Below are 14,023 nucleotides of genomic sequence, written 5' to 3'. Positions count from 1 at the left end.
TTCCCTGACAACTTAATCCAAACAAAACAACGTAACACTCTAAAAGAGAAAGATTCAAAAAGCAAAGTACATGGGAAAGCTGCAAGAGTTACCAAGAACAACAAGGTAAGGAGCTCTCCCATCAGTCCCATTAGTCTTTGGAAACCCAAAGTCAGAGAAATAGACCTCAATTGATCTTAAAACACAAAATGATCTGTGATCCAAATAAACAAAATCCCACAAGTGTAGTTGCAACTGGAAAAAAAACAAATAAAAAGTAATGGCATATGACTAGATTTACAATCACTTTAAGTTAACTATCCTCTGAGTTCTCACTGAAGTCCTCTGTATTCTGTTCTTTGTAAACATCTGTCCTAGAAAATTCTTTGAATTCCACTACCCAAAATTATCCTAAATCTCTTCCTAGCTCCCTGGACAAGGCTCAGTTTCTTTAACTAGTTCCTTCTTTCTTCCCTTACCTCCTAGAATTCTGCTTTTTTCCCCCTCTATAATTTTTTTTATCAGTTTTCTTACTGCTAATCTCAGATATGTACTTCTGCTGATATATTTTTTCTGAACTCCAGGTTCACGTTTCCTACCATTGTGTAGACTTTTGCAATTGGACACCCAGCTGAGTATGTATCCCATGTTCAAAATAAAACTCAACATCTAATTTCATCTTCCTTAAAACTGCACTAGTCCTGCCTATGTGATCCAGAATCCCACAGTGCCACTGGCTTTTATATTTCCCCTCACATTATATCCAACCCAATACCAAAGTTCTTATTAAATCTCAATTCCATCCACTGTTTGCATTTCCACTGCTGCTATATTAATTTCCCTTTCATTTTCACACTCTTGGTCATGGGGACAGCAGTTTCCTAACAAGTCTGCATCTGTCACTGTAATCTGGTGGTACCAACTAGAACTGGTTTCCGTCTTTCCTAATCTGACACCCCACTCATATAATTTCTCTTCCTCATTCAATTGAATTTTCATTATCTATTGAAATAAATACAAATGCCTTAGCTAGGAATGTCTTAAAAGTCAAGATGAAGTTTTGTGGATTTTTTTTTTCTGAGTGGCCAATACAAAATTAAATTTCTAAAGCAGGATTCTTAAAGGCTGCACTTTCCTATTCCATTTGTGATATCTCAATAGTGCTACTAAAACTTTAATGTGCATACAAATCACCTGAAAAGCTTGTTAAAACAGATTCCTGGGCAAGTTCTCAGAGAGACTGACTCAGTTGGTATGGAGTAGGGATTTGAATATGCATATATAATAAGAGATTACTGCCAATACTACTTTGAGTAGTTCTGATAAAGATTATCTCAATATATTTATAGCAGTCATGCTCTTCAATTCTTCTCCCTACCCTACTGGTATTTTGCCATTTTTCTTAGTCCCTAAGCATGTGTTTAATAACTGGCACCAGACCTAGATTTATCTAAAGCCTCCCTAGTCATTTGGTTAAGCATGAAACATAACTCTGGTCAGTGAGCCATAAGGACATAGTTTACAAAAGAACTTTGAAGAAAGGTCTTTCTTGTTGAAATAAGAGACACCTGAGAAGAAATAATACTCTTCCCACCCCTGGACATAGTTTCTTCAGCCATTTAGTGACCTTGAGGGAAGCTGACCCATGAACAATGCAGATATGTTTATGAGAGCAGAGAAAAAGAAGGGAAAGCTGGTGAAATTTTTATACTAAATTAACCAAGTCTGGAATATGAAGTAACCAAATCTTCACAATTTATGCAATATATGTACCACAATTGTTAAGCCAACCTGATTTGGTATTTTTCTGTCCCGTGAATGTGAAAGTGCTTGATTTTCTAAGATTTCATTTTGTACTAGTTTAAGATTATTCCAAAACACTAATTCAACAACAGTTTTAGATACAACTAGGCAGAAATAAAGAAAAGAACTATAAATTAATGGCCCATTGTAAATTCCAAAGTCATGAGAGGATCATCCTAAACTCCAGGAAATCTCCTTCATTCTTTAGTCCCCAAAAGCTCAAATTCCCTGACATAAGTAACTTTTACCATTTTGCAGGATGACATTCCTAGTGTTTCTAGCTGGTAGACTCTAAACACTGAAAGAGGCCTTCCTTTCTATCACAACTCTATCTTGTAAACGTTTTCATCAGTCCTGCCTCTGTATTATATCAAATAGCCCCTAAACTTGAATTCTTTGCTTTAATGCCTTCTGCAACTATTAAAGAACACAAATCAAAATATATTTTTCAGCTTTCTCCAACACCTACCTCAGTATCTGGGAGCGTACAGGCACCTGAGAGTGTTATCAAGATTTAAATTCTCATACATAAATGGTTTTATTTATCAGATTCAGTTTAAATGAACCTCTTTCCAGAAATCTAAACTAAGCAAGGTTCACTATTACATACACCCATGATAGATCCTTGTACCTTTCTTTTATAACGTCATACTTTAAAAATGTAGTCAGGTCAGAGAGATAGTATAGGTATAAAGGCACTTGCTTGCAAAGCTGACAATGTCAGTCAATTCCTGGCATATGGTCCCACAAGTACTACCAGGGGTGACTCCTGAACACAGAGCCAGAAATAGTCCCTGAACACCACCAGATATGCCCAACTCCCCACCCCAATAATAAAAGTTAAATTTAGTCGATGTCTAGTTTACCCAATGATTATAGTCTCTATAAGAATAAATCATGTCTATTTCATTCACCACTATATTTTTGCCATCCAGTACAGAGTCTGATATCCAGCAGTCAATTAATGTTATTAGATAAATGACTAAGAGCCTATTATGGAACACCTATGTGCTGAGTAAAGATCAATGATGTGGAATCCAGTGTCGTGGAGGCAGTTCCTACTAAGTCCAAAGATCAAAGTCACAGTTTCTGGTCCTGGGGAGATAAAACTAAGAAAAATATGAGCAGACATAAGTCCTAAGGCTCCTCATCACTGTATCACTGTCACTGTATCACTGCTATCATGTTGCTCATCAATTTGCTCAAGCGGGCACCAGTAACATCTTCATTGTGAGACTTGTTATTGTTTTTAGCAATAATCGAATACACCACGGGTAGCTTGCCAGGCTCTGCCGGGACGAGAAACTCTTTTTTTTTTTTCTTTTTGGGTCACACCTGGTGATGCACAGGGGTTACTCCTGGCTCTGCACTCAGGAATTACCCCTGGCCGTGCTCAGGGGACCATATGGGATGCTGGGATTTGAACCCGGGTCGGCCGCGTGCAAGGCAAACGCCCTACCCGCTGTGCTATCTCTCCAGCCCCTGGACGAGAAAATCTTGGTAGCTTGTCGGACTCTCCAAGAGGGACGGAGTAATCGAACCTGGGTCAGACACATGAAAAGCAAACGCCCTTCCCACTGTGCTATCGCTCCAGCCCATGAACAAGTTAATTTGTAAATTGAGTACCAGGGATGTAGTCAAAGAATTTCCAAATTCCTAAGCAGTCTATGAAATTTGACATTAAAGAGTCTAGGACTCTTTAATTTTCCTTTAAGTTTTATTATTCTGGGGCTGGAGTGATAGTACACTGAGGAGGGTGTTTGCCTTACACGTAGCCATCCCAAGTTCCATCCCTGGCATCCCATATGGTGCCCTGAGCAACACCAGGAGTAATTACTGAGTTCAGAGCCAGGACTAACCCCTGAGCTTTGCCGAGTGTGAGGAGCCAAAAAAAAATCTAATTTTTATTATTCTGTATAAAAATGACTGGAATATTTTCACTAATTTTAGAAATTAAAATTGGGTAATTTATGCATTTAGATTTAATTTTAGGAAAACTGGAAAAACATAATCAATATGAATCATATTAGAAAAATCAATTCATTAATCTACAATTTTATATGATCTTTTAGTAATATTAAAATTGATTTTTCTATATTGTAAACAATATGGAACTATTTACATAGATTTTTAAAGAATTCAGCTTTGAGTTGAAGAAACAGTATAGGAGGTAAAGCACTCACTTTGTGGCTGATTCCAGTACAATATGTGATACAACATATGTAACTTTAGAATAGCCAGAAGTGATCCCTGAGTACGGAGCTAGGAGTAAGCTCTGAGCACTGCTGAGTGTGTTTCCCCAAGTCTTCAAATAAAAACAAATTCATTATCACTATCACTATCATCCCATTGATCACCAATTTGCTCGAGCGGTCCCAGTAACGTCTCCATTCGTCCTAACCCTGAGATTTTAACAGCCTCTCTTTACTCGGCCTTCTCAACAGTGCCGCATTAGAGGCTCTTTCAGGGTCAGGAGAAAGAGACCCATCATTGTTACTGTATCTGGCATATGAATACACCACGGGGAGCTTGCCAGGCTCTCCTGTGCGGGTAGGAAGCTCTCAGTAGCTTGCCATGTTCTCTCAAAGAGAGAACTAGGCTCTAAGATGTCACGCGGCTGCAAAGCGCTTCAGGAGCTTGGTTTTATAGTCTCTGGATGTTGGCTGTTGATGGTATTACATGGCACCGGGGGCAGTTTGTGGGTATGACTGCCTAGCTACTGGAAAATGGGGGATCTGGGTAGAAGAGGCCAAGTCCTGATCCAAGCAGGCTTGGAGATCTCAGCCCCGGGTCCCACACAAAAACAAATTAAATGAAAATAAATGTATATGCCAGCATTTATAAACCAGATCTCCTATTAATAAGAGTAACTATGCTCTCACATCACAAAGTAACTCTTGAAATTGATACATCTCTATGTTTTCAAGGACTGACATATGTATTTTTTATTTCAAGAGAGAGTACAATAGATAGGGAAGTTGCCTTGCACATGGCTGACCTACATTCCATTCTTGGTACCCCAATGGTACCCTGAAACCTGCCAGGAGTAAGTCTTGAGTGCAGAATCAGGAGTAAGTTCTCAGCACAGCCAGGTGTGGCCTCAAAACAAATAGAAACTTCAATTTAAAAAAAAAATGTTGTTGTTTAGGCATATCAACATAATATAGCTAATTTCTCTGTGTGTATGTTGTTCTCAATAACAAGCTTTAATTGTCAAAACAGTTTGGGTACAATAATTTAATTTGGTAATGACTGAAAAAAAAAGACAATGGGACTTTCGGCAAGAAGCAGAATCTGAACCCTGAACAATTACTTTACAACAAACTGAAGGAGATATCTGCAGGCATCACCAAGCAAGAGAATTGGGACACAACTTCCAAACAGAGATTTAATCCCTTTCTCATAATCTAAGGGGTTTTTTAAAACTAATTTTCTTTCAACACAAGAAAACTGTCAAAGATTTATAAACAATATAAAAATACATGCCTGGCATAGGAATTTTGGAGACCTAAGAAATATGTTTTCAGTTATGTCTTTGTTCATGAGACAATTAAATTGTTCAGCCTTGATATCTACAAACACTATTACATCAAGTTCAAGTTCAAATTATGATTATCGGGGGGAAATCATATGCCGTTTTTTTAGAAAAAAACTTCAACTTTTAGACTGGAGTGAGCACCCAAACCAATTCCTGGCACCTACTATGGTCCCCAAAGTTCATCCAAAAGTGACCAATGCACACAGACCCAGGAGTTAGCCTGGGCACAGTCAGACGTTGCCAAAAAATAAAACAAAACCTGCAAAAAATAAATATATATATCCTTTATTTCAAAAATAATTTTATGCATACAGAAAAACTGCAAGACAGTACAAAAATATGCATAAACTTTTACAAAGATATATTAATATTTCCTCATTCTTTTGGTATTTCTTGTATTTACATTTATGCACATATGCAGTATGAATATATAATGCATATAGCACAACGGGTAGGGCGTTTGCATTACATGTGGCTGGGTTCAATTCCTCCATCCCTCTCAGAGAGCCCGGCAAGCTACTGAGAGTATCCCCCCGCATGACAGAGATTGGTAAGCTACCCGTGGCATATTTGATATGTCAAAAACAGTAACAACAAGTCTCACAATGGAGATGTTACTGTTGCCCGCTCGAGCAAATTGATGTACAATGGAATGACAGTGCTACATACATGCTTACATATGCACATGTAATCTGTACTCTAATTTAATAATTACAATAAAAGATTTATATTAATCTGTTGAACAATAAACCCCTCCCTTTCTATTACTTATTCATTTATTTATTTTGGTTTGAGGGCTATTAATTAATATAATTGAGGGCTAATCTCAAATATGCTGCTCAGGGGTCACTCCCAGCAGTACTTGGGGGACCATGTAGTGCCAGAGATCAAACCTAGGATTTCTGCATGCAAAGTGTATGCTCCAGCCCCTTGGTCATCTTCCCCAGGCTCCAGGACCCTGCCTTTCAAAGAATATTCTAGGGCTAAAGAGATAGTATAGGAGTGAAGGTGCTTGTCTTGCATGCAGCCCACCCCGTTTGATTTTGGTATTACATATGACCTCCAAGCACTTCTGGAAGTGATCCTGGAGCACAGAGCTATGAGCAAGCCCTGAATGCACTGAGTGTGGCCCCAAATCCAAAAAATTAATCAAGAATCTAATAAATTATTATTAAATAATTGTCCTCTTTATAGGGCTAGGGAGGTAGTACAGAGGTTAGGGCACTTGCCTGATGCACAACAGACAGAGATTCTATCCCCTATGGTCCCCCTAGCACTGCCATTTGTGGCCCCAAAACCAAAAAATAAAATAAAATTTTAAAAAGGGTATTCCATATTTTATTTAACATATTAAACAAAATATGAATAGTTTGAAATTTGCTCATGACTAGAGAAACAGGTTGTATTTCAGGATATTGTACTATATAAGTAATGTTATGTTCATTTCAAGGTTGCAAACCTAGAGGCACAGTATTCCTCACCTGTGGCGGTTAACTTTGATCACCAAAAAAATTCCATTGTCAAGTTTCTATTTTTTTACCTTGCAATCAAAATAAAAACAAAAAAAACTATGAAAAAAAAATGTTTCTTGGGGCTGGAGTGATAGCACAGCGGGTAGGGCGTTTGCCTTGCACGCGGCCGACCTGGGTTCGATTCCCAGCATCCTATATGGTCTCCTGAGCACCACCAGGGGTGATTCCTGAGTGTAAAGCCAGGAGTAACCCCTGTGCATCGCCGGGTGTGACCCAAAAAGCAAAAAAAGAAAAAAGAAAAAAGAAAAAAATTGTTTCTTTTCATTTTCCATGTCTAGTACAATAATGAATTTAACTAAAGCGGAATCTTATACCCCTTTCTAACATAAACCCAATCTCTCCCTAGTAACACTGATTCCTAAACCACAACTTTAAAAATAAGGAGTGTGCTTCAGTCACCCCTAGTCCTGCAGAGTCATATCACAATCCCTCAGGGCTCAGGCATCCTAGTTATCTGAATAATCAGCAATAAACTAAATTTGTTCTTGGGATCTGAGGAGACCCAAGCCACATCTCAACCTCCACAGACAGGCACCAGAATATTTCTCATACCTATATTCATCTGAAACCCCTTTAGTTACAATTAGCTCACCCTTCCTGGCTAGGTGACACTTACCAGACAGGAATCAGCCAAAAAAATAAATAAATAAATAAATAAAGATAATTCTAACAAATAGGAATGCTATAGGTCTAAATATTTAAGTGATACAGGTACTCAAATATTTTCCCCTGAAACCTCAATTTCAGAACATTAAGGGACTTTATATAAGTTGGGCTGGAGCGATAGCACAGCGGTTGGGCGTCCGCCTTTCACGTAGCCGACCCGTGTTCGATTCCTCCGTCCCTCTTGGAGAGCCCGACAAGCTACTGAGAGTATCGCGCCCGCACAGCAGAGCCTGGCAAGCTACCCATGCGTACTGGATATGCCAAAAACAGTAACAATAAGTCTCTCAATGATAGACGTACTGGTGCCCGCTCGAACAAATCAATGAGCAACGGGATGGCAGTGACAGTGACTTGTACATAAGTTAAGATAGCACAGCGAATAGGGCATTTGCCTTGCAAGCGGGATCCCTCCCTCTCAGAGCATATTCGATATGCCAAAAACAGTAACAAGTCTCACAATGAAGATGTTACTGGTGCCTGCTCAAGCAAATCACTGAACAATGGGAGGACAGTGCTACGGTGCTACATAAGTTAAACAATGGCCTATTTAATATAAGCATATAACATGGCCTTAGTTGGTGGAATCACAATAGTCCCTGTGCCATTTTTAAGTCCAAATAAGGTAGGGAAATTACCTCATAGTTCTCAAAATTTTTTAAATGCAAGATCTCAAATGGTTTAGAAGCCTAACCAAAATATTTTCACAGCTATCAAATGACCCATAGCATCTCAATTGTTACAAAGGAGTCTCTTCTCACCAAGCTAAGTGCTCACATTTATTTAGAGTAATTAGAGACCCTATAACAATCCCTGGGATAGAGAAAACTAGCAAGGGAATAAGTAATTTCACAAGCTGAACAAAAGTTACCTGAGGGCAGAATGAATATCCAGCTAGATTAGGCCCTAGTTTCAGCAATGAAGACATTTCCTACAAGTTCCTTAAGTGCCTGAAGATCACAGATTTGGGAAATGGCCAAAGAAAAGTTGAACTACTTTTGGCAAGGAATAAAATACTAAAAACTTCTTGCCCATTGATATTAAAAATGCTTTTATTAAATAAACAATTCAGTCTATAGTTTATGGTTACACTGCCCAAGAATGGAGACAACCAGCTTTCTTATATATCATGTTGCCTAGATTTAGGAGGAGATTTTGAACCAAGTATAGTAACCCAAAGTTCTAAGACATTCATGTGTCCCAGAACACATGCACATAATACACAGGTATAACACCCAGATCTTCCAAACAGGCTTAACAGTCACAATACCCAGTTTTTTAAATACCCACCATAAGTGATAACACAAAACTTCCAAAATAATACACTGCACATTAATAGCACTTCAAAAGAAAAATCGAAAAAGTCTGTTATCAATTATATATTTATGTCAATGTTCAAGCTCCCCCCTCCTCCCACCCCCAACCTTTTAAAATTATATATCAACTCTCAAGTGCTAGGTGCCTGAACATCAAACATGGAAGAGAAAATTTGTCTTACTTTTCTTATCTGCCTTGTTTCTCTTTATCTCTGTTGAAGACATGGTTATACTTACGGTGACAATGCTATTAGAAAAGCCATCCTCATTTTAAGAAAGAAAAGTAAAACGTGCTGGCTATTTACCATGTAAATGACACCTGCAAAACTGATTTCCTTTCAGCATCTCAATAATCCTGCAGTATACCCACTATACCCAAATACTATATAAGGAGAAACCAAGTAAACTGTTACTAGTTCAAACAATTAGGATCCAAACTTAAGTTCTGCCTTTCTTTACATTTAAGTAATCTAAGATGTTTATAAACACAACCAACAATGAGGGCTTTAAAAAGTAACGAAGTGCTGAGTTTCTCACTTAGCATCCAAGACAAATTCTTTTAGAATATCCACTACTTCAAGACACTATTTTCCCTAGTAATGTAATATCTACTCTTGGGAACTGAGAGTTCAGTTAGAGAAAAGTTACTCAATAAGTTTTGAAAAGAAGAAAAAACAAACAGTATTGGAAAAAAGCATGAGTTTCACACACAAATATATATGAATTCCATTGTCTTCTAGTTGTGACTTATTTTGATAAAATAAGTCTCTTCAGGATAAAAATCTACTACCTTTCTTGGGGCCTGGAGAGGTAGATGATGACTAATAGGGTAAAAGTGCATGTTTTTCCACGTGGGAACACCATGTTTTTCCACATGGAAATGGTCTCCCAAGTATCATATGGTCCCCCAAGTACTGCCTAAACTCCCAAACATTGCGTCAGAAGTAAATCTGGAGCACCGCAAGGTGTGGACATAAATAAATAAATAAACAAACAAACAAACAGAATCTACTTCTCAGGGTTCTTATAAAGTTCAAGTAATGCAACATATGAAAATAGGGGTTATGTCTGATCATCTTTGCCCTCTGAAGTAGCATGAGTTCAGTGTCAATGAGTGGAAATGTCAACAACTGCTATAGCAAAGGTCACTCTGATTTACCAAAAAAAAAAAACAAAGAACAAAATATCCTGACACTTATTCTACAAAACTAATCTCACGAGATAGGCCAGTTATTAGCCAACTGGTTTATCAGCAGTTAAAGAACAGCAGAGTTCATTAAACACATACAGGATTTACACATGAAGTAAAATATTTAAATAAATATGAGAATCAGCACATTAAAAATAAACTGAAGGCTATCATCTTTTTTGCATAAACCTGCCAGTTTAAGAGGAAAACTACCTTTTTAAGCTAAAGTGCATGGCAACTAAAAACAATGTGGAATTTTACATTCTATCTTAAAAAGATACCAACATACCTAATGATAACTTCTTAGCTTTGATAAATGCGTAATCTTTCTATAAATCTAAAAGAATTCCATTTATACTTTCTATAAATCTAAAAAAGAGAGACCTACTTAAATAGATGACACGGAGGGAAAAAATGAATATAGTCACTAGATGATACTGCCTATTGATTTATGATTTCTTAATGGTAAAAGCTGTGAAATCAATTCATATGTACCACCTCTACAAACTATTCTAAAGTCAACTAGAAGAAACAATTGGTGTTTAATAAAAAGTCTTAATTTTTAAAGAAAAGTGACTCGTCCACTTCTCAGCATATCATTTCAAAATGCTGGCTCTCTGGTAATTAAATTGTGTGGTTGCTCTTAAGAAAACCACTAAATTTCAAAGTCATCTCTCCCCTTCTATTCTTGGCTAAGACAACTAGTCAATGACAACATAGAAGCAGGGGCCAAGGCGAAAGTATAACAGATAGGAAGCTTGCCTTCTACACAGTGGCCTAGGGTTCTATCCTTGGCACCCCATAGGGATCCCCGAGCCTGCCAGGAGTGATCCCTGAGTGCAGAACCAGAAGTAAGTCTTAAGCATTTCGGGGTGTAGCCCCAATACAAAGCAAAAAAAAAAGAAGAAGAAGAAGGAGAAGCATCTCTCACCACACATAAAATACCATATGAACTTAAAAGCTAATGACCAATAGAAATTCTCTATTATACAACTTTAAGGCCAATGAAGTGATGATGCAAAACTTACTAGTATATTTTCCCCAGGGTCATATGATGGCCAACACTGACATACTTTTACAAAAGTACTTCTACATTTACGGAGAATCACATTAAGTGGTTGTGAACTTTACTGGTCTTGTGTTCAGCAAGATGGTTCATGTCTTCACATACTCTAGATACTATAAGTAAAAGGTTTACTTGAACACCAGAAGGTAAATTCTATGCCACAAATTAATGAGAAGCTTAAGGCTTTAAACTTGCACAAATTTCAATGTGTGGAAACAACATAAACCCCACATACATGCAACGCTTAACGAAGAGCACAGGGACATTCCATAGCCCTTTTTAAAAATATTTTTTAAAGTGGAAATCAGGTGGCACGTTTCAAATTTCAAAGAAACCTTAATAATCTTTTAAGATTTCAAAGAAGTGAAGAAAAAAATTAAACACAGCAATGCAGCAAAGTCATTTCTCCTGCTGAAATGACCTCCAGCTTCTAAGAGCTACTCCCGATTTCGCAATAAAATAATCTGAGACTCAAACCACGTACACATAAACCCGTGTAGCAGCCGAGAACACTAAAGCTTTCCCAAAAATCCTGGCAAAATCCACCTACCCTCCCTCAGCACTCCTGCTTCTCTTCCTGTCTCTGCACATACAGGTACATTGACACCCACCAAGAAAATAGAACAGCTGCCAAATTCCAGTTTTATCATTTACAGACACTATTCTGGGCAACCGAAGTGCTACTAACCTGATTTCAGGGAGGCAGAAAACACAGAGGAGCAAAAGAGTCTATATTATATGAGTTGGAAACACCAAACCTAGGGCCTGATTCAGGCAGCTCAGATGTCAATTTAATGAAAAGGGGTTTTGCGAATAGCACCTGAAAGGAGCATTTGCACTTTCGCCTTCCCACCCCTCCCCAACAAACCTTCGGGACCCAAATTCGGCTGAAGCAACCCAGGAGAGAAGAAGGGTGTCTTACCTTGTACAAATAGCGACATTTTGGGGCTTTATGAAAAGAGTCTGTCTTGTTTGTTTGTTTGTTTTTAATTGCTAGAGGAGACACAAGAGAGGCAAGTCTCTCTTCTCCCCCTGCTTGACCAAATCGCCGTGCTCTTTCTTCTCCAAGTGTTTAGCCACTTAAGGGAGTGTTTATTCAAAGCAATTAAAACTGGCTCCAAAAAAAAAAAAAAAAAAAGGCAACACTAGGAAAAAACTCCCCCACTTCTAAGAGGACGGAAACTTGAAGCGACGGAGTCGGTTTGGAACTCCTGCCCACAGTGCGCTCCTGACACCAATGACGGCCAACAGGAGACACCCGGAAAAGGTAAAATCCCACGAACTTAAATTTCTTCAATGAAAGAGGCGGATCTACCGCGGCTATCTCACCGCCCCCCCTCCCCACGCCCTCGGGGGCCGGACTGCTGCGGGCACCGAGCCCCCCCTCTCCGCCCCCCGCCCAGCGCTCCCCCGCCCCGCGCGGCCGGCCAGTAGTGTCCGGCCAGTTCCCCGGGAAACCCGGCTGCACCGCGGCCCCGGCCCAAGCAGGCGTGGACAAGGCGGGGAGGCCGGCAATGGGGGGCCGTGCCACCACTTCTTTCCAGTCCATAAATATCCGGGGACGGGGACGGCGTCAGAAGTCCTGGAGCTGGCGGCCCGGGCCAAGGCTCGCTCTCCGCAGCCCCGCAGCGAGCGGCACTGCCCGGCGCGCCGCTCCCGAGAAGGGGCCGAGGGCCGCGCCGCCCCGCGCCCGGCGGCCGCTGCCCGCGGGTCAGCAGCGCGCACGGCCGCCGCGAGTCCGAGCGGCCCGGCCCGGACACGTTCTACTTTCTCCTGCCCCGCGCGCTCGCGACCCCCCAGCTGGGCCTCCGCAGCCCTACACGGCGGGTCTGAGGAAGAGGAACCCACGCGTCTCTTAAGAAGGGCGACGCCTCCGCCCAGGGGGTCGCGGCACGCCTGCCCCCCGCCCTTTCCCCCCCTCCGCGAACCGCCAGCGAGACCCACCTTCCTCTTCTGCAGCAGCTGGGAAATTGGGGACGTTGATGGCGCCCCGGGAAGAAGGCTCACGGGCTGAGAGAATGTCACCTCTGAGGCACCTTTTTTCCCCTCTCCCTCTCTCCCTTCACGCGTGTACACCTCGAGCCCCCGGGCAGTGGTCGCAGCCCAGATGCTGACCCTCTCCGCCCACCCAGACGCTGGCTCCAGACACTCCAAGCCCCCACTTCTCCTAAACACCTCCCCTCCCCCTCCATGTGGAGCAGCCCCCCTCAATGCGGAAATGTCCCTGCCACGCAGACCGACAGACGCGGCCGCCAGTCAGGAGGCGAGGCGGACGCAGGATCTGGCCAATAAGACGCGCGGGGGTGGCAGGGGGCGGGGCGTCTGCGACCCCGGGGAGCTGCGCGGGGGTGGGCGCTGAGCCGGAGCTGAGTATCCCGCGCGTGGGAGCCGCACCTGAGGCGGCGACGCTGCGAGGATGTCTCGCCTGTAAAACTCTCAGTTGCCACTCACACTTTGGTCACGGGAGAGAATTCCCGGTGGTTATTTTTGCAGCCTGCACTTGTCCGAGTGCCCCGGAGATTGAACCAGCGGGCGGGGCTCCCCGCGACAGCTGCCCAGAGAGAGATGGGCCCGTCTCATACTCACCCCACCTGATCCGGGGAGGGTGACGGTGCGTTCAGGAATGAGCAGTAGGATGTGGACCCCCCCCAAACACACCCCCCCAACCTCTAATAAGAGGTAAGGGTGGGAATGACGTGCTCAGTGAGGGCTCTCTCCCACCAAACCACCACTATCCTCACCTTGGGTTGTCTTCCTGTGAAAATGACTCTTGTGATAGGCGCTTACTTTCTAATCAAAGTGGGAAGGGCGTAAGTAACCTTCAGCAGATGCTTACCATTTAATAAATTCTAGGTGTCCCCCCACCCCCCAAGAATTAAGGGGTTGGAGCGGGTAGGGCATTTGCCTTGCACGCGGCCGACCTGGGTTCGATCCCTG

General features: G+C 41.5%; 1 protein-coding gene across 2 annotated transcripts in view; it reads right to left on the bottom strand.

Moving 5' to 3' along the window:
- Positions 1 to 13,242, bottom strand: part of UGP2 (UDP-glucose pyrophosphorylase 2) — a 52,506-nt gene extending 39,264 nt beyond the window's left edge. The window contains exon 1 of one of the 2 annotated variants that reach the window (XM_004609185.2): positions 13,031 to 13,242. Coding sequence is in view for 1 of the 2 variants with exons in the window: in XM_055120020.1 (XP_054975995.1) it covers positions 12,009 to 12,027 (19 nt within the window). In the remaining variant the exon portion in view is untranslated. Of the gene's footprint in view, positions 1 to 12,008; positions 12,172 to 13,030 lie in introns of those variants that run through there. The other variant, XM_055120020.1, reaches the window with a different exon arrangement.
- Between the last annotated feature and the right edge of the window lie 781 nt (positions 13,243 to 14,023).

This window comes from Sorex araneus, chromosome X, assembly GCF_027595985.1.
Source record: "Sorex araneus isolate mSorAra2 chromosome X, mSorAra2.pri, whole genome shotgun sequence".
NCBI lineage: Eukaryota > Metazoa > Chordata > Mammalia > Eulipotyphla > Soricidae > Sorex > Sorex araneus.
The sequence above is the reverse complement of the archived record's forward strand: the minus strand, read 5'-3'. Positions and strand labels throughout refer to the sequence as shown.